The 25,267-nt window shown below is 37.8% G+C and overlaps 1 protein-coding gene across 4 annotated transcripts in view; it reads right to left on the reverse strand.

Annotated features, from left to right (window-relative positions):
• ZCWPW2 (zinc finger CW-type and PWWP domain containing 2) overlaps positions 1–25,267 on the reverse strand; it is a 115,268-nt gene that overhangs the window by 15,072 nt on the left and 74,929 nt on the right. For all 4 annotated transcript variants that reach the window (XM_064496813.1, XM_031469800.2, XM_064496812.1 and 1 more), the window contains exon 5: positions 14,273–14,319. In XM_064496813.1, the coding sequence (XP_064352883.1) occupies positions 14,273–14,319 (47 nt within the window). The remainder of the gene's footprint in view (positions 1–14,272; positions 14,320–25,267) is intronic.

Genomic DNA, 25,267 nt, shown 5'->3' on the forward strand with positions numbered 1-25,267 from the left:
TTCTAGTACCCATATTAGACTTTTTTTCTGGATTACAGAATAGATGTTGAGATCTTTGTGATCTGTTTTACCATTTTTCTCTCCAACAACTTGAGCAGTAAGGATAACTGGCCTGATCCTTGAACCTACGATCACTGTCAAGTGTTCTGAACACTAATCCTCAGCATTAGGCGAAAGAAGATGATCTCTGTTCTACATAGGAACAGACAAACTCTGCACAGTAGTACATTTTTTTTAAGAGACTATCTGCACAATAACACAATTTAAAAAAAATTTTTATCTGGATCCAAGTCTTTACACCGGCTCTCTGAGGACTGCAGAGGTTAAAATGAAAGACATTCTTGCTCCTAGATTCGTGGAAGGACATGGAAGATACATCTGTTTGATCTGGCTGTGTGGGGGAATACAGACTTAAGATGTATATCCAATATACATATTTCATAAAGGAGTAAATTATTTTCAAAGCAATGTGAACGTATTACTACATAAGCCAAAACAAAAATGTTACCCAAAGTCATTATAATTACAAAGAATTTAAAAGTAATAATTCATAGGTCTTCAGAGAAAAGAAATAGGTTTGTGCTGTCTAATATAAATAATAAGTTGGAAGACTTGTGGGCAGAAGCCAAATGCTTATAAATTGGAAATTATAGATTAATTCCAAGTTATTAATTCTAATAAGTTCTAATAAGTTCTAAGTAAATTCTACTAATTTTCACTGGCATATTTTTTTCCGATGATAATAATTTCCCTTTGTAAATAGGAAAATCGTAGTTATTACTATTAGGCATAGAAAGATGATTAACATCTAGTGTAATAGCTGCAATCTATAAAATAAACTCATTACTCACATTCCTATTGTGTGTTATATCAATCATCACTTTTCTATCGATCAGTAACACTGGTCTTGATTTTAGTGGAATGAGATGAGGAAGGTGATGGTGAATAATAACCTAACGTCGAGAAGAAACCCGGATTTATCTTGTGTGCAGCTTGACGGTGGAGACACATGTGTCTCTGGATGAGATGAGTATAATCAACGAGATTGAAGAAAACTGCAGAACACAACCTTTTGTCCCAAACAACAAAGGACAATGCCTGTTCTTCATGTGATTCATAGGACTCAGGCTGAAGAGGTTTTTGTTTCTTAACAAAAGAGCAATCACACTTTATAGAATTCTTTTTATTGCCTTCTGGCTCAAAGGTAAAATGTAGACTAGAAAACGTGGACAGTTATGGTTGAAAAGTTTTGAATTTCTGGAATCTGTGACACCGGATTTTAAGTATTACTAAACTCGAATTTCAAGTGAATTAATACTTTGAGTGAATTTTCAAATAAGCATTCATAGAGAAACAAAAATCAATACAATCTTCTATTATTAAACAGGGATATTTTTAAAAAATTTTACACGATACTTTGTGTTTTTTAATAATTAGGATGAAAACAATTCTTAAACATTAAGAGAGAAAATTACTGACAAAGATGAATTTCTGTTTACCAAGTACCAAGTCTGTATATACCAAGTCTGTATTTTGAATTTCTTAAAGTCACTGGTTTGGATACCCACATCACTTCCACCTTCCAAAGCACCCTTCAGACCTGCAAGTCCCCAGAATGGCAGTAACAGGTTCCCAGCAGCCCTGTGGATGGAAAAAGTGCCCTTTAAAAGCCAGCTGGCCAATACCTTGCCAACTACAAGCCCTGTGAGCCTGGAGAACAGCATGACCCTCACACTAGGATACTGTCCTTTTGAAGTGGGAAGAAAGGGGGCAGGGCGCAACCACTGAAGGAATGACACAGCAACTGAGGACAGGACAAAGTGGCTAGAACCAAGATGGCAGAAGACTTGACTTCCAGTAGACCCTGAGCCTCACGGAGCACCCACAGGTGCCATGACAGTTCCTAGGATGACCATAAAAGGTCAAAAAGTGGGTTGGGGGGCGATTCCTGGAAATCCTTGCCCTTTTCCCAAAGTAGTTGGAATAATCCTCCTACTCATTAGCATATGAAATTGCCAAGCCCATAAAACCTAACCAACTCAGCACCTTGCGGTTGCTCGCGCTCTCTCTCTCTCTCTCTCTCTCTCTCTCTCTCTCTCTCTCTCTCTCTCTCTCTCTCGCCTTCTGAGATGGCTGGCACTCTGCCTATGAAGTATGTTATCTCTCTAAATCAACTTGCTTTCACTCTACCATGCCTTGCTCTTGAATCCTTTTTTGCGTGAGGTAAGAACCTATTCTCTCACAACACTTCACCTCCAGGGAAGGAAAACAGAACGGTTTCCAAGTCTGCTGCCCCCACCCCGGTGCACAGGTCCCCTCTATCCCCCAGCTCCTCCCTCTCCCGCTGCCCATCTTAGGAAAACTACAACAGGCTCAGTTTGGCTGAAGTCAGAGCCGTGAACTGAAAGTCAAACCAAAGAGAAAAAAAAAAAAAAAGGTTAAGCAAATCTACAAGTCCCAAAGTAGACTTTTTAATTTAATAAACAAATACAATCATCCACAGCAGAAAACAGCGACTTGAAATCAAGGGGTCTTTGCTTGCTCTCATAAATGGTATACAAAAGGCTTCGATATCAGCAATTAATTCACTTTGTCTAATTTTAATATTTTCCTACTAAGAGTTATCCTAGCAAATTCCTATAGCTTGTAATTCAAGATTAAAAAAAGGAAATCTCTTGCAACCTAATCGGGCAGGTTTAGTTATTAAGTGACTAAAGAACGTCATGGTTAAAAATCACTCCCCTGGAAGGCTGTTTCATAACACTGCCTTTCAGTAGGGCAGAGTTTGAGAATAGGGAAATTGAAATTAATATGAAAAGAATTTTTTATGTTAAAGTTTCTACTGATGATTTAAAGGGATAAATGAATAGTCTTTAATATTAATGTATTTATTTATATATATTTGAAGATGTAAATCATATCAAAAGAGGGCATTACATTTTAAAATTTTGGTTAGGAAGCTTTTTGGGGTAAGGCAAATGTTCTCTGTTTTAATCTGGAATGGTAGTCACGTGCATGTACACACGTAAGAAAAACATCAAAACTCTACACTTAAGATCGGTTCATTTCACCGTGTTTAAATTTTACCTCAATAAAAAAATTAATAAAAAGGTAAATCACATGAAAGAAAACCATAGTAAGTAACAGTACAGAAAATGGCAAAATGATGACAGAATACCTGAATGATTCAAGTTTGGGGAACACTGGCCTCTGGGAAGGGAATGATGCCCACAGAGTAAACTCCGAAAGGACATTAAATGAGTTTTGAAGCCTGACTTTGACTCTTCTCAAGGGGTTCCTCTGCTTACTGTTCTTTCCTGAGATTCTGCTCTGCCTGTGGCTAGAAACCAGCAGTAGAGATCTTTTATAATCTTTATCTTGTGGGAAAATGCATATAAAGCTGAGTGGATCAAGTGAGTTACAGTGTATGACTTCTGTATTAATAAGCAAACTTATTAATTAGCACAAATATCCAAATATCTAGTCATAAAGTGTAAGCAGCTTCTCCTGCAATTGGGCTAATGATATTGTTCTGCTTATTATGAAGAATTTTTCCAAACTTTTGGGGAAAAAATTTTTTTCATCAGAAAATATAATAGCTTAAATTCCTCATACATACGTGTATAAATCAAGACAGTGGTCATTATTTTTGTCTTTCAAGGTGGTTTAAGTTAAACTCTTGGTATTAAGAAAAACAAATTGTTAGAAAAAAGATACCCATACATGCATACTTCCTTTGTATAAGCCAAAAGATTAAGAAAAAATTAAAAAAAAAAAGAACCTTTTCCAATTAGTAACAAATATGTGGGACAGCGGGATAGCCTTAATATGTAAAACTCTACATGGAAAAAATTAAAGAAAAGTGATGAAGAGACAATTTCTGCTTCTACATGGGTGCATTTAGTATTATAAACATGTGATTTCTCTCCAAATTAGTACACAGATTTTCTACAATACCAATCATCGTGTCAACAGAATTTTTCTTGGGACTTGACTAAATATTTCTTAAGTTCATCTGTGTGTTGTTAAAACTATTTAATTTGTGCCTTTATTGGGGTTTCCACGGGAAAGGTAAGGTAGGGTAGGTAAACAGTTTTAAGACTGGCTACCGTGAATAATTCTGTAAGGCTTTGCTCAAGGGGGTGGTCTCTGGTTGGCTGGAACCCAGCCCTGGGCTGATTTAGGGCAGGGGAAATACCGGCTTGGGCTTTGAGAATTTGGTAAGAAGGTAGTTGAGGGGTGTGGGTTTGGAGTTGGGTGCTGCACATGAAACATGTACCCTGAGCCACCTCCAAGAATTAGCCAGCCTTGGGAGGGGGCAGTCCCTCCCCAGCCAAAAAGATTTTTTTTTTTATGTTAAGACATCATAATATATAGAAAATACATACATATATATATATATATATATATATATATATATATATATATATATATATATACACATACATACAATCTGAAAAAGTAAAAGACAAGAACTGTGAAAACAATTTTTCAAAAAGCAGAGTAATGAAGGATCACTAATGCACACATTAAAGAAAAGACAGAGAGACAGTAATTAAAGCAATTTGGAAGTCATTTTAAGATTAGATACAGGTACACCAGAAGTTAACACAACATTGAAAACTGACTACACTTCAACTAAAAAAAAAAAGACTTAGACACATGGATAGATATGGAAATAGATGTTTTGACATGTGAAATGCCATACATTATATTATGAAGAAGGCATATTATGTATTATAAAGACGATAACAAAAGAAAAAGAGTAAAGAAGGGAAAATTATTTATTGGTCAATAAATGGTATTGGGACAAATTGTTAGTGTAGGGGGGAAAAAGTATCTTTTTCCTCTACCCTTCTAAGTTCTCAGTTGGGGCCCCTGTAACGAAAGACAGATTTAAAAGAGAACAGCATTCAAATTTATCTAAGTTTTATGTGACAGGGAGGCCTTCATAAGGAAAGGAAGACTCGAAGAAGCAGTGAAAGCTGAGAGCTCTGAGGTCTGAGGAAGAGTGGAAAGTCATGGGGAAATGGGACAGACAGGAAAGGGTACGAGCTGGGCGCAGCAGACTACAGGGGACGGTAAGGCCTGACCTTTCACATTCTTCTCTGTGTCCTCCTGTCTTTGGATTCAAGGATGCTCCCTGTCTCTGTGTATATGGATGACACCTCCCACGTGAGGTTCTTATGACCTGCTTCAGGGGAAGGTCAGAAAGTCCTCCCTGCACTGTTTCACAAATTCCTTCAGCTTGAAATATTCACTACAGCAGGGTGCCACATTCTGAGGTGGCACGTCCTGACTCTTACCATTGGAAGGTTGCATGCAATTTTTTGCGCTCTGTCTTTGTACCACATGTAAAAATCAATCCATGCTTCTGTAATAACAGCTAACGATTATAAAGCTACTTCCTACGTTCCAGCACTGTGAGATGTGTGTTACACACACTGTCAGAGCAAGTTTCATTTTGTCATACGTTCATTCTTCCCATTTGACAGGAGGAGATCGACAGCTCAAGAGTTAAGCAGCTAAACTGAAGGTCACAGCACTGGCGGGTGACAGGCCAGGGCTCTCTAGGCTTCCTCATTTGTACTCACACCACTGCACCATTATTTATCAAGTCTGTACCATTATAAGCAACAAAATAAATGCAGAGCACAAATGTAGACTTGACCACATACCAATATATAACTTCTGTATTTCCAGGGGAAAAAAAAGGAAAAGCACATAACACACCGGGAAAAGCATAACAGAAACTATGAAAAAATTAATATCTTCATTATGAATATATAAGGAGTTCACATAAATGTGTAAGAAAACATTAAGAAGAGCCCAGACACAGACAATCTACCTCAAGTCAAAGAAACGCGATTAAACCAACAGCAATAGCAAAGTATGATGTAAATTGACAGCAACAGCTTTATTATTCCTGTCAATGACAGTGGTTATTTGCATGCACTGCTGGAGAGAGCCTGACAACGTGGTAACAGGTTCCTATCCCTTCCCCAGGAATCCTTCTGCAGGGAAAACTGTCCTAAGGAAACAGCCCAACACACGTGATGGAAGAGGAAGCCATACTCATGAAGATTCTCACCGAAGTATTACCAGTAGCACAGGAGAAAGGTTACATGAATCATAACATACTCTGTTTTCACGACAGAGCAGTCTTTTAAAGCATGTCTCAGAAGCCCTAAAGCCCTAAGAGAAAATATTTTACTATATATAAGTACACCAAAAGAACTACAAAAAAAAAAAAACTGAAAAGGAAAACTGAAAATATGTTTGCAACATATTAACAAAGTATTACAGGGAGGGTATAGCTCAGTGGCAGAGCATGTGCTTAGCATGCATGAGGTCCTGGGTTCAATCTCCAGTACCTCTATTAATAAACAAATAAACCTAATTACCTCCCCCTACCAAAAAAAAAAAAAGTTCTAAAAAACAAAGTATTAACAATCAATAATGAAAGACAGTATCTACAAATCAAAGTAAAAAAAAAAAAGCCCATGGAAGAAATGAGCAAGTGTATGCATAGACAGTTTTCAGAAGAAATATCTCCAATAAATGTATAAATAATGCTCTGCTCATTAAAGCAAGAGAATAAATACCAGCAAATTAAAATAAAAATGATGCATTTTTCTCCTTTCAAATATTGGCAGATATGTAAAGATTGGTGATCTCTAAAGCTGGCAGGGGAGTGGGAAAAACACTGGTAGGTGTATTCAGGTATAACTGTTTTGCAGTGCAATTTGGCGATACTTAACTCAAATTTTTAATTTTTATTTTGAAATAATTTTAGATTTACAGAAAGTTGCATAAATAGCACAAGAGAACCCCTATGTATCCTTCACCCAATCTCCCCTAATGTTAATATCCTATGCGTTGATGAAGCCAGGAAATTAACACCGCTACAAAACTATTAACTAAAGACCTAATTCAGAGTCACCAGCTTTTCCCACTGATGTTCTTTTTCTGTTTCAGGATCCAAACTAGGATTTCATGTGACATTTAGTTGCTATGCCTCCCTAGTCTCCTTCAATCTGCAGCAATTTCTCAGTCTTTCGTTGTATGGGACCAAAGTGAAATGCTTACACACTTTCCCTCAGCAAATTCACTTCTAGAAATTATTTTGCTAAAATTCGTGCATAAATGTGCAAAAATGTTTCCACGAGGATGCTTATTTCTAGATTGTGAAATAGTAAAATGTTGGACGTGGGGCAATGAATGGGGAGGGAAAATGGCTTCCACTTTCCAGTTCACATGCTTTTGAATTCCTTAATTTTTTTTCACCTAGCATGTATTTGTTTCATAATTAAAGGAAAATAAGACAAATTATACAGAAACAAAGACCATCAGTGTCTAGAAATAGCCAGCTAAGGCAGTCTGGACATTCCCTTATACTAATTGGGACTGCCACTGGTACAATAATGTGGGGGATTTTTTTTTTTTTTAATGGAAGGTGTTCAGCAATTTGGCATAATTTAAAATGCATCTAATGTAAACTATGGACTTTGGTTGGTAATAATGTGCCCATGTTGGTTCACCGATTATACCAAATATGCCTCACTGATGAGGGATGTGTGGGTGGGCAGGGCTAGGTGGGGACTCTGTATTTTCTGCTCAATTCTGCCGTAAACCTGAAACTGCTCTAAAAGAATAAAGTCTATTTTAAAAAATGCATCTATTCTTTGAAGTAGCAAGCCCACTTCTAGTCATTTTTCCTATAGAAATACTTCACAAATGTTTGAAGAGATTTCTGCACAATGCTGCTGCTGCATCTTGTAGTTTTGTAAACCTAAAGCCAACCTGAATGTCCAGGAGATTGCACAGGAAATTAAGACACTTCCATGAAATAAAACGCCATGCAGACTCTTAAGATACTGGTGGGTCTCTGACTTGGAAAGATGTCCACAATGTATTACTGAGGGAAAACAGTGGAGTTTAATTCATTCCACTTATGTTAATAAAGTATATGTACTTATAAACGTTATACTTTGTCTATTCATAAACATTTTACATATAATACATATATTTATACACACAGAAAAAATGCATAAAAAATTAACTGTTATTTCTTTTAGGACTGAAATTACAGCTGGGAAAGGACTTATTTATATCTTTAATTTTTTTTCTCACAATGCTACTTTACTTTTAAAAAAATTTCTTAAAAGTTATAAAAACCACAAGATATGGAAAAGGTTTGTGATGTATTATATAAATGAAAACATTAATGGCATATTACTCGGTGATTAAAACTATACAAATAGACAAATGTATACAGAAATGACTTAAACCAATGCATTAAATTAATAAAAATTGGTTTAATTAAGGTGATGGATTTTGGATGGTTTTTAAAATTTGTCCTCCAAATATGTTATTATATTACTTTGAAAAAAATTGAATCATGATTAAAATGTGGGACCTACATTAAAAAAAAAGACATAAATAATCTTTATCTAATAGAAGTAAGATACTATTATAAGTCTGAGAATTTTAAATATTCTTAAATCCTTACTTTCTACTTCTTTCTAAGGAGAAGTTAGGGAGAAAAGTATCAGCATTTATTAAGTAAGCACCTTTGAAACCCAGTAACTACATGTACTATCACTGCTTTTCATACTAACCTTCACAGCAATCAGACAAGGTAATTATTATTGTTGTCAACTCAGAGATTAGGTCAATGAGGTGCAAACTTGCCTGAAGTCACAACTAGGTAACAGAACTGGCTCTTGAAGGCAGATCTGACTCATTCTTAAGCCTGTACTCTTTCCACCACGCGATGCTGTTTCCTGACTCTATGTATAACACTTCCCAGAATCCGTAACGGGCAACACGTTAGCTCCTCCGCCTGTCCTCCTGAGACCCTACTGTCTTATACTTTATTTATTTATTTCTATTTCTCTATTTCCAGAGCCATTGGACTTGGAGATTTACTCTGGTCTGCACAAGTCCTCTGACATTCTGAAAGTACTTACTGTCGTAAACGTTCTACACTTCACGGAATATTCGAGCAGGAAGGGACTTAGATGTGGCCTACATCTTCCTCTTCTTTTCATCAGGTGGGACTCAGGGAGGTTAGTGTGACTTACTCAAGTCTCCTTCCTCCTGACTGCTGTCACTGCCGTCAGAGTGGCCAGGCGGGGACACCTGGACTATTCACCTCTCTCAACAGGTAGCCACGCAGCTGAAGGGGTCAAAGAGCGTGGCCACCGGAGTGGCACAGGCTTGACGAAGAGCATCACACTTGACCCTGGAAGCCCGTTCTTGGTAGGCACTTAGGGAAGATGTCCAAGGTGGCAACACTCTTACGTCTTGGTTCAAAGAGGTGGCAGCAACTGCTACTACCACTTGGCAAAGACGGACTCATAACTTTAACAACTTATTCCCCAGGGTCCTCCCACCACTCAAGGGAGGCAGGTGACACTGGGGCTAGCTTCGATCTACAATTTCACTTCGCGAGTCTATCCTATAAAATAATGCCATCAGTATTGAAGGACATTTGTACAAGGATGTTCGCTAAAGCACTTCCTGTAGCCGTACCAAACCACACCTGCAACTTGCTCATCAATACAGCACTGGCTGACTTTAACTGTGATCTGTCTGCTACGGGATGCTATGCAAAAGGTTAACAACAGATCTGTATCTGTTAGTCTATGGAGTCAAATCTATAGAATAACGTACATAGTAAGATCTCATTGTTGTAAAAACACAACAATCACAAAACATTTATACATGCGCCTACACAAATGTGTTTATATAAATAAGTAAGTATTTATATAAATAAATAAAATACGGACTATTAAGATTTGCAGCCCAGGATGAAAGGGTGTGGAGGCAATTACACTTCCTCACATTCCATCGTTACACTCTGTTTTGGGCAGGGGTGAACTTCCCTACACTTACTTGCTTTATTCGTGAACCAGAGATAATAATGAATATCTCTTGAATGTTGTGGGAGTGAAAATAACTTACGCGTAATGCCCAGCACTTAGCAGACATTTCATACATCACACTAATATTATTATCTTTTTCTTTCATACCAAGAGCTTGTTTTGGTCCATCTATAGTGTTTTATATAAAATACTTCTGTCTTTAAAAAATACTGTGTTCAGTATCCACAGATCCAAAATGAACAGAAAAATAAAAGCTACCTTCTTAAGCTCAACTCACTCAAACTCTAATGGGGCTAGCTCTCTAATATTTTAACAGGAACCAAGGAAAACTAATTCAGATTAAATAAAAGTACCTAAGGAGTGCAGTGTGGCTCTGGCAACTTCTCTAAACATAAATGATCTCCTTTGTAAGACAGTGATGAAAATGTTTACTCTGCTTCCCTCCCAAGGGTCTGAAGAGAAAGACGATGCTTTGTGGAAACGCTCAGTAATCTGAAAGTACTATACAAATGAAGTATTGTTTTAAAGCTAAGACTGTGCCCATTCATAAGCATGAAGTTCAAGATTATTTAAGAGTCAAATATACAAAGTGATTTAGATACTAAAAAAAGATACAAGAAAGTGATTTCGTACCTCAAAGAAGTGACTTGGAAAGCCAGAGAACTGTCAAAGGGAGCTGTGGGATGTGGACCAGCAGAACTGCACGCCCACCTGGCTCTGACACCCACTTTGTCACTGGGTATGTCTGGGGTGGTGTCCTTGTGAGAACCACTATGGTAATCCGTTTCTCACTGGTATTGTCGGGGTCAGATGAGGCGGTATGTTAGTGCTTCTCAGTCATACCACACCTAATGACCCCCTTTTGTAACAAATACTTTGAAACTTATCGTTCCCTATCTTGAAATGAAACTCTTAGGGCACTAACTTGTAACCGAGGATCCAGGCTCCGGAGCTTCCTCCTTTGAGCAAAGCCTCAGCCCTCAGCCCTCTTATCGGCAACCTCTTTGAAAACCTTCCCTGTGCCCTGGCCCGCTGAGCAGCTGCGTTCTGCTCCTTCCCTTTGCTCCGGGGTCTGGCCACGTTACTAAACTTGGCCAGTGGAATGAGCGGCTTCGTGCTTTCTCACTCAGCAGCTCATTTGCACTCCTTTTCTACGTTACTGCTTCCCATGGGCCAGAAGGCGGATGTGCAGATGCAGTCAAGTTCTGACCTTACAGGAGAGGACCACACCCTAGGGGCTGGCATAACAGTAAGACAGAGGAACTTGGGACTCTGAATGATCTTGCGGGGCAAGGCCTCCTCCCGCCCTGGATTGCTTGCCCACCTTCGGTCATGCATGTGATGAAGAGATGAACTTCCATCTCGTCTGACACACTGCAGTTTGGACTCTCCCTGTTCTATGATCGTAGTCTTTATTCTAATTAATACATCTGGTTGCATGAATAATTTCAAAAAACTGTAAGAGTCATATAAACAAGAAGTAAAAGAAAATATACTTAAAATAAATAAAATGACTTTTTTGGGGGGTTTTTTATTTGGGGAGGGATTAAGTTTATTTCTGTAATTTTTTAATGGCGGTACTCGGGACAGAACCCAGGACCTTGCGCCTGCTAGGCATGCGCTCCACCACTAAGCTACGCCCTCCCCCAACATGTATTTTTATATGTATATGCTTGGGAGCAACTCCATTTGAGGACATGAGCCATCAGACAAATGTCAGTCATCCTGGTCGTGATCCAAGTGAACCAGGAGCGTCAAAGTCATGCTGCACAGGATCTGTGGGACAAAGTACCAGCAGAAGCAGTGGTGGACACAAGAAGAGACACACTTCCAGTAAAAGGTCAGGCATTAGTATATGTTGAGAGAGAAGAGATTAATCTTAAATGAAAGAAATAATATTCCAAGGTAAATTACAGACTGAATGTAGAAAATGAGAAGAATGATATTCTCCCAAATGAACTTGGCAAAGTAACTCCCAGGAGGGAGAAATAATTCTCTGTGCTATGACTGGGATTTGACTGTGGGGTGACTGGCTAACAAAATTCACAGAAAAATACAGCTCCTTTCTTGAAATCATACAACGTATCGGTGCGTACACACAGCCTCCAGTACTTGAAAAGGACTTGACCATAACTTCCAATAGGTGAGGAAGAGTATCTTGATAAATTGGAAAAAGAAGCAACAATGTGGAAAAGAAGCAACAATAAAGAATTTTAAGGTAGACTTTCGAGGACAGTATCAGAGTAAGACAGGAAAATAACAAGCTATCCAAAAATAACTTCAATATGTAATGTTTTTAACATAGATTTCTTATCATCATCCTAAAATATTTTAAAAATATAAAGGGTAGCAATACTATAAAATATTTCTAAATGTTTATCTTTTAAAATTAAATGCAATCAATATATTCCATGTGTCTGTTAAATTAATAATATTTTATTTTAAGACTATTAAAAGGCATCTCAAATTTCCTTTTACGTATTTGTAAATGTTTTCCTTGGTTTCTCAGTAATTGCACTTCTAACAGCTAAATATATGGTTGAAAATGGTACAATGCGTTGAGTAGAAAATAAGTAAATTATTCAATAATTTCAAGAACAGTATGTTTATTCCATTTCAGCTTTCTTCTCCATAATAAGTCTTCTAAATTCCTTGGCTTTTTGCCTAATGTATTATATAGTTCAGTATTTTTTTAAATATTAAATCACTATACGATTGTATTTGTAGTTTGTTGAATCCAGCAGGACATTCAAAAGGACAAATGTTGGACATTTTTTGTTATTCAGTCCTGTTCCATGCACTGCAAGGTATCTAGTGTCCTTAGCTTCTGTCCAATAAAATGCCTGTATTCCCCCAAATTACCTTACCCCAAAACGCTTCCACAAATTCCTAGAACAACTCATAGGGCAGTGCCTCTCACAGTATCTGGGGTAAAGGACCAGTTGCCCACCCTCCAATCTGTCCAAGATATATACTCTATTATTTAAAAAAAAAAAGTTACTAGGAAAAAAATGAAATAAAAAACAAAGACATACAAAATATATGTTCCATTTTATCAAACTCAGTGGACAAGAACGACTCTGTCAAATTAGCAGCCCAATTTCTGAGTGGTTCCTCTCAGTTTCTGCTCTTATCTCACTGCAGACCAACAGTTTACAGACCAGCTCTGGACCATGGGCCACACTGTGAACAGCACCGTCCTAGAGATGGCACTGCCTTTGCTGAAAATCACTAGTAAAAATAAAGCGATACATAGAAATGTTAGTTACCATCGTCATAATTTTTATGCTAAATATCCTTTCGCAGAGACTGAAATAAACAATTCCATCCACACTGACAGCCCTGCACTGCTTCACGCACTCCTGCCTAGATCGTCAGACAGACGCACAAGTCCTATCCCCTTCCTTTTAAAGGACAACCTTGTCTTCTATGCTACTGAATTCCTCTCTGCAAAGGTGCATCAACACAGCCAGAGAAAAGTCCAGATTCCTTTTAGAGGCCAAAAGTAAAAGGAGAAAACAAAATCTGATTTTTAAAGGACTCACGAAATACACACATGCAGAACACGAAACGATGCTCAGCTCGCTGCCTGTTCACCTGCCGGTCCGCGCTCAGCATCCTCTTCCCGAGTGCCCACATCCCACTCGCCCTTCCGTGGGCCCACTCCAGCCCCACCCCGCCCCTCGGCACAGGAAGAGCCACAGGACAGGCCTCCCTTTCTCCTACGATTCTTCTTCTTATGACACCAGTATAGCATCTGTCCAGAAGAATTTGTTTTAAGCACTGACTCCTTCCCTTTTCAGTGGTGTCCTGTTAGGAATATTGTCACTTGAGAGAACCGTCAAGGTTCATCTTATCCCCGTCACGGTTTTGACGGTAAGTACAGTGAAACGTCTCTCTGCGTACAATATACGGAATGACATGTTAAATTTTAAGCGTCTCTTTAAAATGCTGTTGACTTTACAAACTTTCATGAAAGAGTCATACAAATGTCTGATGTTTAACTTTACAGTAAAGTCCATACTAAGCTGTGACTTTTAATTATTTGAATTTTCCATGAAGATTGTTTGCCCGCATTACAGTAACACAGTATACAAAATACTTTACTATATGAAAATATGTACATGAAATGTAATTCGAATGAAAACAACTATTTATTTGTTAAGTTCAAATTTTCTATTGTTCTGACATCTGATAATTCTGTAACAGTGATGTAAGTAACCATAAATATTACATTTCTAGTGTCAACCACACTAACATTTGCAAGAAAAGATTGATGTATCATTTTGGTTTTAAATATTAATTTGATTTTCTTTTAAACACAGTATTAATCAAACTGAATTTGAAGTCTGTATACCTTATTCAATAAAGCACGATCTTACCCTTTTCTTGGCCACCACAGCAACTCTGCCATCTGCTTTGGATTTGTCTGTAAGATAATAAAGTAGAGCTGCTTCAGAAAAGCGCCTACACTCCTGCCCAAGTAAACGCAACGTGACGCAATTAGAATTCTCTACTTGTTCCCGCTGTGAGATGTGTCTTCAGTGGTTCTTTCGATCAAAATGCCAACAAACTCGGCTCCCAGAGTTGAGTACAACAAAGTGATCCAAAAGTAAGAACATCAGGGATTCATATCCTTATTTGATAAACCTCCTCCTTTAAATCTGATTGGCGGGTTGGATGTCCTCAAGTGAGCATCCAGCGTATCTCATTTCTACATTCTGGTCAGCTTGTGTGATCTGGAGCATAAAGGGTCTGGAATTCAATCTCAGCCACCTCTATTTGCACATCTGCTACATGCCAGACATGGAATAAAGACTTTACAGAGACAATATCTTATTTAATGCTCACGACCGTCTTGCAAGGTGTGTACTCCACCCTCACTCGATAGCCCAAAGTGGTGCAGCGGGGCACGTCCATCTGACTACAGGTCCCTAACTGTCCTTATGTCTGCAGCCTCCTCTGGGGCCCTGGGAGCTGCCAACAGTGCCTCAGAGAAAGACTCAGCAAGAATGAAGACTATAATCAAACAGAACAAAGCTGACCTGAACAACGTGGGGGTTAAGAGCATGGACCCCTTGGTGCAGTCAAAAATTCATGGATAACTTTTGACTCCCCTAAAACTCAACTACCAGTAGCCTCCTGTTAACTGGAAACCTTACCAATAACATAAACTGTCGATTAACACACATTTTGCAGGTTATATGTATACTGTATTCTTACAATAAAGTAAGCGAGAGAAAAGAAAATGTATTAAGTAAATCATAAGAAAGAGAAAAAACATTTATAGTACTCCACTGTATATACCAATGTTGTAAGTTTACATGATCTGTTTACAAGGTCTGTCAGGACCTACGTCAGTATTGTCTTCTATGATCTAAACACTGTAGATGTTACATGTATTACTAACACTAGACAGCAAAAATGAAAAGATAATGTGAAAAAGAAATTCATGTTTATTTATAGGTATAATGATTCACACGCTGATAATAAAGCAGCAGCTACAGGACTGCTTTATGGAGGCCCAGGGTAACGGGCAGGATTGCGTCACGGGAGCCCAGCCTACACACTGAAGAATGCATCATTATCAAATTTTTAGGGCACACAGTACTATAGGCATTTTATAAGACAGTCCGGGAAACGCTGTTAAATTTTTTAAAAACCACTCACCTGTGATGATTTGCTGATACAGTTTCTCCAATTATGAGAGACAGAGATGTACTGTAGGGCAATGTAATTCTTTGAAAGCAAAGTTGTAAAACAGTAAGAAAGCTAACACAGGATGAATTTCATGTAAGTATCACTCACCCTGTGCCTCCGTAAGGATATGCTTACACAGACTTCAACACGGGTCTTGCACACAGTGTTCTACAGGATGCTGATGACAACGATGCTGCCACAAAAAGCCCCATGCAGTTATTCGACTTACATGAAGACACTCCCATAATACACAACAGATAAGCTTACTGACTGTCCGGCATGGTGATTCTTCGCTATTCATTAAGTAGAAGTGGGTCATCATAAAGGTCTTCATCCTTGCCGTCTTCAAGCTGAGTAGGTGGAGGGGGAGGAGGAGAAGGAGTGGTCTTGCTGTCTCAGGGGTGCTAGAGACAGACGAGGTGGAGGGGGTGGAAGGGGAGACGGGGAGACGGGCACACTCCATGTAGCTTTGCAAATATTCATCTTACTTTCTGTCTGACTTTTCTTTTTTGCTTCTTTGTTTCTCCAAAAATGTTTCTCTACGGTACCTTGTTTTTCCACTGTTTACTTTAGTTTCAGTGCCTGCATCACAGAAGGATCCGTGTCATAAAAGAAGTCAGAAGCAGACTTGAATATTTAGAACCCTTCTACCAGACTGTCTAATGTCAGTCTGTTACTGGCACTGCTCCCTCCACTTCTTCTTCCTCATCATCTGGCGCTGGTTTGGAAGCACTCATCTGTTAATTCCTCTGGCGTGGTGTCTATTAGCTCTTAAATTTCTCCAAGATTCATATCTTGAATCTTCACACCCCTTCCTTTATTTTGGCCATATTCACAGTCACTTTCATGATTTCCTTGACTGGCTCTGTCGTGAATCCTGTGAAGTCATGCACAACATCTGGTAACAGTTTTCTCCAGCAGGAATTTACTGTTTGGGGCTTGATGGCTTTCAGGGCTTTTCTAGTAACAATGGCATCGTCAATGGCATAATCCCTTCAGTCTTCCATGATGTTCTGTCTACCAGGATTCTCCTCCACAGCATTAGCAATCCCTTCCATAAAGTACCATGTGTAATGAGCCTTGAAGGTCCTCTGACCCCTGCTCTAGAGACTGAATCAGAGACGCTGTGTTTGGGGGCAAGCAGACCACTCTGACACCTTCGGTGCTGAACTCATGGGGTTCTGGGTGGCCAAGGGCACTGTCTAGTATTAAAAGAGCTTTAAAAGGCAGTCCCCTACTGGCAAGGAGCTTCCTGACTTAAGGGACAGAGCACTGATGAAGCCAGTCCAGAAAAAGGCTTCTTGTTGTCCAACCATAAGACTGGCAGCTGGTGTTTATCTTCTCCCTTCCAGGCTTTGGGGGTTAGCAGCTTTATGGATGAGGGCACTCCTGACCATAAACCCGACTGCATTTGCACAAAACCAAAGAGTTAGCCTGTCGCTTCCTGTCTTAAATCCTGGTGCTGGTTTCTCTTTCTTACTAACAAATGTCCTTTGTGGCATTTTTTTTTCCCAGAACAGGGCACTTTGTTTGCATTAAAAAAAAAAAAACCTTTTCAGGCAGATATCCTTTCTCTTCAGTGACTTTCTTAATGGTGTCTGGGAACTTGTCTCCTGCCTCTTGGTCAGCAGAAGCTGTTTTTCCTGTTATCGTGACATTTCTTAAGCCAAACCTCTTTCTAAAATTACCAAATCATCCTTTGATGGCATTAAATTCTCCAGCTTTGGATTCCTCATCTTCTTTTTGCTTTAAGTTGTCAAATAATGACCTTGCTTTTTCTTGGGAGTATATTGGAGTCCACACGTGTGTCTTTGTGATAGCAACCCTGCATTCACATTAAGGCTGCGTTTTCGACGCGAGATTAAAAGTGCAAGGTTTTCGTGCAAGCAATGGTGGCATCTTCAGCTGCAGACCTCAATCTACGGTACATATCAAGCAATTCAACTTTTCCTCGTCATGTCATGACTCTGCTTCTCGGGAGCATTTCCAGCATCACTAGTGGCACCTTGTGGGTCCACAGCATTGCTCAAGGTTAATGGTATTGCACTAAACACGATGCAAAATACGTGAGAACATTCTATTGCCATGCGCAACTCACTGGAGAGATGAACTGTTCATGCAGAGGTGATCAGGGTCACAGCATTTTAAGTGGATACTCACTAAACGTGAACTCACAACAGCCAACAGCAGATGGCTATGGAATTATTATAGTACAACAGTATGTACTACAGTTAATTTTATGCAATTATGATTTAATACTGCATCTTTACCTTTGTTTACATTTCTCTCGACTCTGAATGGAACCATGTACAATCTGTGTTTGCATACATTTTGATAAAATTTAACTCTTTACTATAGATTTGTATGGATTTTATGGTAGTGAATGGTAAAATTGACTAGTATCTACATATATTTTAATCATTCATGACATACCTTTCTCTTAATTTTTTCAATATTTCTAGGCTATGAAGTTCATCTGCGATGTTTTTTCAAACTGTCGCAAATCTCCAAAAATATTTCCATATACTTATTATGAATTCATTGAAATCTGTGTATAAGCGGAGTCATGCAGTTCAAACTTACGTTGTTCAAGGGTCAACCATATATAAAATTATTCTAATCTAAATGTCCAACAACAGATGACTGGATAAAGAAGTAGTGGTATATTTATACAATGGAATACTACTCAGCCATAAAAAATGCTAAAATAATGTCATCTGCAGCAACACGGATGATCCTGGAGAATGTCATTCTAAGTGAAGCAAGCCAGAAAGAGAAAGAAAAATACCATATGGTATCACTCATATGTGGAATCTTAAAAAAAAAAAAAAGACAAATGAACTTACATATAAAACAGAAGCAGATTTACAGACATAGAACACAGACTTGTGCTTGCCAGGGGGAGGCGGGTGGGAAGGGATAATCTGGGAGTTCAAGATTTGCAGATACTGACTGGTATATATAAAATAGATAAACAGGTTTATACTGTATAGCACAAGGAAATATATTCAATAACTTGTAGTAGGTTACAGTGAAAAAGAATATGAAAACGAACATATATATGTTCCTATATGACTGAAGTACTGTGCTGTACACCAGAAGTTGACACAATATTATAAACTGACTATACCTCAATTGAAAAAAAAGAAAATTATTTTGAGATATCATTTTGACATGTGCAAAAGCATATGTGTGTGTATTAGTAAAAATTATTGGCATAACTATGGATATTTTAAAAAATGTTCAATATGGAATTCTGTAATTGAATAGATTATATGTAAATATTCATTCATAGATATGTTTTAGAAACCTTAGTATTGTGGGAATGAAAAATGGAAAGTGCTATGGACATTAATAGTAAAGTTCTATTAACATTAAAGAAAAATACAGAGATTTAATTTATCAGCGTAGTAGTATAGTTCACAATAGATATGTAAAGAAAATTTTGCCGTAAAAAAAATTATTTCCGGAAAACCCAGAAATGCAGAGAAGCAGGTTGTTACATGCATACCTACGACCGTCTGGCCGCATGTAAACTGCCCTCTTGCCCTGTGTTTAGCTGCGTGTTTGAAATAATCCTTTCTTCTGGAGTACACTTTCTCCCTTCTGGTGAATGTACCAGACCATCTCCTTCCACAGATGATTCTTCCAATTAGGAGTAATACCCACCTGTCTTACAAATCCACAGTCTTAGGGCACAGAACTTTCTTCCTTGTATTATGGTTACTTCTATGTCTGTCTAAGCACTCTGCAAGACCAGGGTGTGTGCCTTAAAGACAGGGACTATTTTTCATATGCAGCAGGTGCTCAGTTTTTTTATATGTAGTATATGTACATATATTCTATTCAAAATATTATATGGATCTGAAAGACACGTTGTACCTGAACATATTAATATAATTTATTAATTAAAATACAGTAGAACATATACATGGTATAAGGTACTAGGCAGTGCGAGGTGTAAAATACTGTGTGTTCTCAGACCTTCAGTTTCTTTATTGATAAACAAGGAGCAGTATATTGGTATACTGTGAGATTTCAATAATATAATCTACATAGTAAAGCTCTAAAACAATGCCTGGTAGATGACAGACACTAACAATGTTCTCTTACATTTTAGCTAATTGGTGTGTGCATGTGAGAGAGACAGAGAAAAAAAGAGAGACCTTAATCCTTATACTACTAGGAAATAGTTCAGTGATAATTCATTCCACTATTGTATCAGCTTTTTAAGTGATTCCTTCATTCTTCCATTTAAATAATTATTTTATTCTTTTAAACACAGTTGGGAATAACTGATGAGTAATGATAAAATAGCAAAATAATGCAAGGTAGAAGAAAAAAATTAGATCACTGAAATTCCATAATACATTTTAGATTTATTAAAGGGCCCAGTGAAACCTGATAGTAATTACAAGATAGAATAATTTTGTTCTATCAAAAAAATTTTTTTTCTCCTTATTCTTTTGAAGACCTCTGATAATAGCAAAAAAAAAAAAAATCACAATGAAATACCATCTGTACAGATACTTAAAACTGCACAAAAAGAAACTTAAAAACTAAAATTGGATCCAAAGGACCCTGATTAAGTACTGACAGTTAATGATTAATGATAATAGAATAGAAATGTATGTTTTCCCTCAAAACATAAGTCATGCTTACGTGAAATTCTCAGTAGGGAGGTGAACTGGGAACAGAAATATCCAAATTGTTGTTCAAGAAACTTTTTAAAAGTGGCAGAACCGTCTCCCAGGGCAACAGAACCACCCATTTCAAATGCCAAAGGAAAATTCTGACGTAATACTGAAAAACGTAACAATCACTGGCGATTTCCCTGTTAATAACAGTAGGGTCCGTGTTCAACTTCAGCAACATTAACTACTTTCTAAGAGCTGAATTCTCCCTAGTGAGAAAGGTTTAATTTCCTCCCTACAGAAATCTCTGTGTGTAAGGACCCTCACGTACGGAGTGAAAAGCAGTTAACAGGAAATGTAGATTTTGATCATTAAATGGGCCTTTTCTCCTCTTCTGAGCTATAGCCACATCATATTTTTGAAGTGCAAAAGAGGAGCTGCAGGTGGAAAATGACAAGTTCGAAATGGGTAGAGGTGGCCGTGCCTCATGACCCACAGCAGATGTTCAGAATTTTTATTCACAACCATATCAGAGTCCAAGTACTAATATAAATCAATGGCTTCTCTTCTTTGACTGTTTTTCCTAAAGCTTGTCCATTCACGGCCTCAGAAGAACTGGCAGTACATGCTTCTTTAAATGTGACAGCGAGACCATCTTCTTAAAAACAGAAAGGATACTCTGACATGTAAAGAACTCAGAAGTAAACCACTCTGTCATAACAAGTATACAGCTGAACAAACTGAAAATCAATAGCTCTGCTTAGATCCCTCAGAGAAGCGAGTTCACAGGGCAAACCGAATTTGCAGAGACAAACTGGTGAATACAAAGCATCACCACTGACCGGAGCAGAAACGTCTGCAGGAACCAGTACCAGGGCAGGAAAACGTGGATGGTCACGGCTGGACTGCTGGAGACTCAGTGTCAACAAGGCTGAGAGAGAAAAACTCCAGGGGGAACCAGTTGGTGGGGGAGGGAGACATACTTTGGTGAGTCTACCTGCAGGAATGAAGACTGGGAAAGAAATCCCCCTGCGCTTTTGGCAGTGGGAGGAAAAAGAAACCGTTTTGAAATACGCCAGAGCATTCAGTTCTTCTGAGCAAGGCCTGGCCTCAAGAGATACTCTTTTACCAGAACCTAATGTACCGGGGTTTTTAAAGAACCAAACCAACCTGAGGGAAGGGAAATGCCCAAATCCAGCCTGGTGTGGCCCTCCCTGTGGGGGAAGGGAACTACCCAACTCCAGCCCCCTTGAGCCATCATGTACCACCTAAGGGGGTGAAAAAAAAAAAAAGAGAGAAGCATTTGTGAAGCTCAAAGTCCAGTCCTGAGACCTAATCACAGGACTCCAGAATGCTCCCCCAGTCCCACACACCTTACCACTGCACTATTAAAGGCCTCTTTACCATGCTTCCTTTTACCTAGTACGTCATGCCACAAAAAATTACAAGGCATACTAAAAGGCAAAACACAGTTGGAAGTGACAGAGCGAGTGTCAGAAGCAGTCTTTGACATGGCAGAGATGTTGGAATCATGAGATTACGAAGTTAAAACAACTACAATTAATATGCTAAGGGCTCTAACGTTAAAAGTGGACAACACGCAAGAACACCTGGGTGATGTAAGCAGAGATTTGGAAATTGCAAGAGATAATAAAAAAGAAACGCTAGACACCAAAACACTGGAAGAGAAACAAACTACGCCTTTGCTGGGCTCCTCAGCAGACTGGGCACAGCTGCGGACAGACTCACTGGGCTTGAGGACATGTCAATAGAAACTTCTAAAACTGGAAAGCAAAGAGAAAAAAAAAAGAAAAGACTAGAAAAAAAAAACTGAACAGAATACCCAAGATCTGTGGGACAACTATAAAAGTGTAACATATGTATAATGGGAATACCAGAAGGAAAAGAAAGACAGAAAGGGACAGAAGAAATATTTACAGCAATAAGGACTGAGAACTTCCCCCCCAGTTAATGTCAGACACCAAACCACAGCTCCAGGAAGCTCAGAGGACACCAAGCAAATATCAATAAAAACTACACTTGGGAGGAAGGGTATGCTCAGAAGTACAGTGTGTGCTTAGCATGCACGAGGTCCTGGGTTCAATCTCCAGTCCCTCCATCTAAATAAATAAATAAACAAATCTAATTACCTCCCCCCCCCCCAAAATACACTTAGGTGTGTCCCATTTAAATTGCAGAAAATCAAAAATAAAAATTCTTGAAGGAAGCCAGTGGGGATAAAAGTATCTTATTTATAAAGGGGCAAAGAAGAATTCTATCCAGTTCCCCTCAGAAAGCATGCAAGCAAGAGGAGAAAGGAGTAAAATATTTAACGGTTGAGAGGAAAAAAAACTACCAAATTAGAATTCTGTACCTTGTAAAATTATCTTTCAAATTAAAATACACACTTTGTCAAAGAAAAATTGAGGGAATTTCTTACCAGAAGTCCTGCCTTGCAAGAAATGTTAAAAGAGAAATGGAAAATGATATAAAACAGAAACTTGGGTCTACATAAAGGAAGACCATCAGATAATGACTAAGTGGAGGTAAAATAAAAACTTTTATTTTTCCATTCTTAATGTACCCAGCAGAAAATAGTTTGTTTGAAATAATAATAGCAACAATGTATTCAATTACTATACATATATTTTATATATATCCATAATGAATGACAGCAATGATACATAGGACAGAGGAGGAATTAGGAAAATTCTGTTAATGTAAAATACATGCAGTACTCATGAAGTTATATGGTGTTTTTTGAAAGTGGACTTAGATAACCTGGAAATGAATATTGCAAACTCTAGGAAGACCACTAAAAAAGTTAAAAAGGAAGTATAACTGATAGGCTAAAAAAGGAGAGAAAACAGAATTACACGAAATACTCAAAACTACAAACAGCAGAAAAAGAGTGGAAGAAAAAACAAGAACAAAAAAACAAGGCAAACAGAAAATAGTAACAAACATGGTAGATATTAACCCAACTATATCAAGAATCGTTTTAAGTATCAATGGTCTAAATACACCAATTAAAAGACAGAGATTGTCAGAGTGAATCAACAAACAGGACCCAGCTATATGCTGTGTACAAAAAAGCTCCCTTTAAATATAAAGACATATTTAGGCAGAGGTAAAGGGATAGAGGAAGATATACTATGTTAACACTAACCAAATGAAAGCAGAAGTAGCTATATCAATTTAATATAGAACAAACTTTATTAGCAAAAAAGAGGAAAATTACATAGTGATAAAGTGATCAATATTCCAAGAAAACATAATGGTCATTAACATGAATGCACCTAACAGAGTGTCAACGTAAGTAAGGCAAAAATTGACAGAACTCAAGGAGAAATAGATCAATCTATTATTATAATTGGAGACTTTAACACCCTCCATCAGAAATGGACAGAGCCAGCAAGCATACAATCCCTAAGGACACAGTTGAACTCAGCACCGTCAACCAATTGGATATAACTGACATCTACAGACTACTTCATCCAACAACAGCAGAGTCACATTGTGCCCAGGCTCACCTGGAACACTCACCATGATAGACCACATTCTGGACCATAAGACATACCTTAACAAATTAAAAAACAGGTATTTTACAATCGTGTGCTCTCAGACCACAGTGGAATCAAAGTGTAAATCAAAAATAGGATAATTGGAAAAATCCCCAAATACTTGGAGCTTAAACAACACCATTCTAAATAACACATAGATCAAAAAGAAATCTCAAAATAAATTTAAAAACATTTTGAACTAAGTGAAAAAAATAAAGCTCATCAACATTTGTGAAATGCAGTGAAAGCAGTATTTAGAGGGGTATTTATAGCACTGAATACATATATTATGAAAGAATAAAGATCTAAAGTCAATAAGCCAAGCTTTCACCTTAGGAAACAAGAAAAAAGAGCAAGTCAAATCTCAAGTAAATATTAGAAAAGAAATAAAAATTAGAGGACAAACCAATGAGATTGGAAACAGAGAGTCAAGAGAGAATATAAATAAAACCAAAAGCTGTTTCTTTGATTATCTATTCTGCATATGCCTGTCAGTATCTACAAATTTTGAAATCCCAGTCTGTCCCTTCCCACCCCCCTGTCCCCTTGGCAACCACAAGTTTGCATTCTATGTCTATGAGTCTGTTTCTGTTTTGTATTTATGTTAATTTTTTTTTTTTTTAGATTCCACAAATGAGTGATCTCATATGGTATTTTTTCTTTCTCTTTCTGGCTTACTTCACTTAGAATGACATTCTCCAGGGACAGCCATGTTGCTGCAAATGGTGTTACGTCGTCTTTTTTATGGCTGAATAGTATTCCATTGTATAAATATACCACATCTTCTTTATCCAGTCATCTGCTGATGGACATTTAGGCTGCTTCCATGTTTTGGCTACTATACAGCACAGGGAAATATATACAAGATCTTGTGGTAGCTCACAGGGGAAAAAAAAATGTGACACTGAATATATGTATGTTCGTGTATAACCGAAAAATTGTGCTCTACACTGGAATTTGACACAACATTGTAAAATGACTATAACTCAATAAAAACATTTAAAAAAAAAAAAGCTGTTTCTTTGAAAAATCAATAAAATCAATAAACCTCTAGCCAGGCTAAGAAAAGAGCAAAAACATAAATTACTAACATCAAAAATGAAAGAGAAGACATCACTGAAGATCCCACAGACCTTATTTAAAAGGATAATAAATGCATGCTATGAATAACTCTATGCCAACAAATTTGGTAACCTAGATGAAATGGACCAACTTTTTGAAAAACACAACCTGCCAAAAGTCAAACAAGTAGAAACAGACAATCTGTAGAGGCCTTCTGTATCTCTTTTAAAAATTGAATTAATACAATAACCTTCTAAAACAGAAAGCATCAAGCCCAGGTAGGGGCACTGGTGAATTCTACCAAACATTTAAGGAAGAAATTATACCCATTCTGTATAAACTCTTCCAGGAAGGGTATACTTCCTAACTCATTCAGTGAAGCCAGTATTACCCGAAATACCAAAACCAAATAAAGACA

Source organism: Camelus dromedarius, chromosome 17 (assembly GCF_036321535.1).
Source record: "Camelus dromedarius isolate mCamDro1 chromosome 17, mCamDro1.pat, whole genome shotgun sequence".
NCBI classification, from domain to species: Eukaryota; Metazoa; Chordata; class Mammalia; order Artiodactyla; family Camelidae; genus Camelus; species Camelus dromedarius.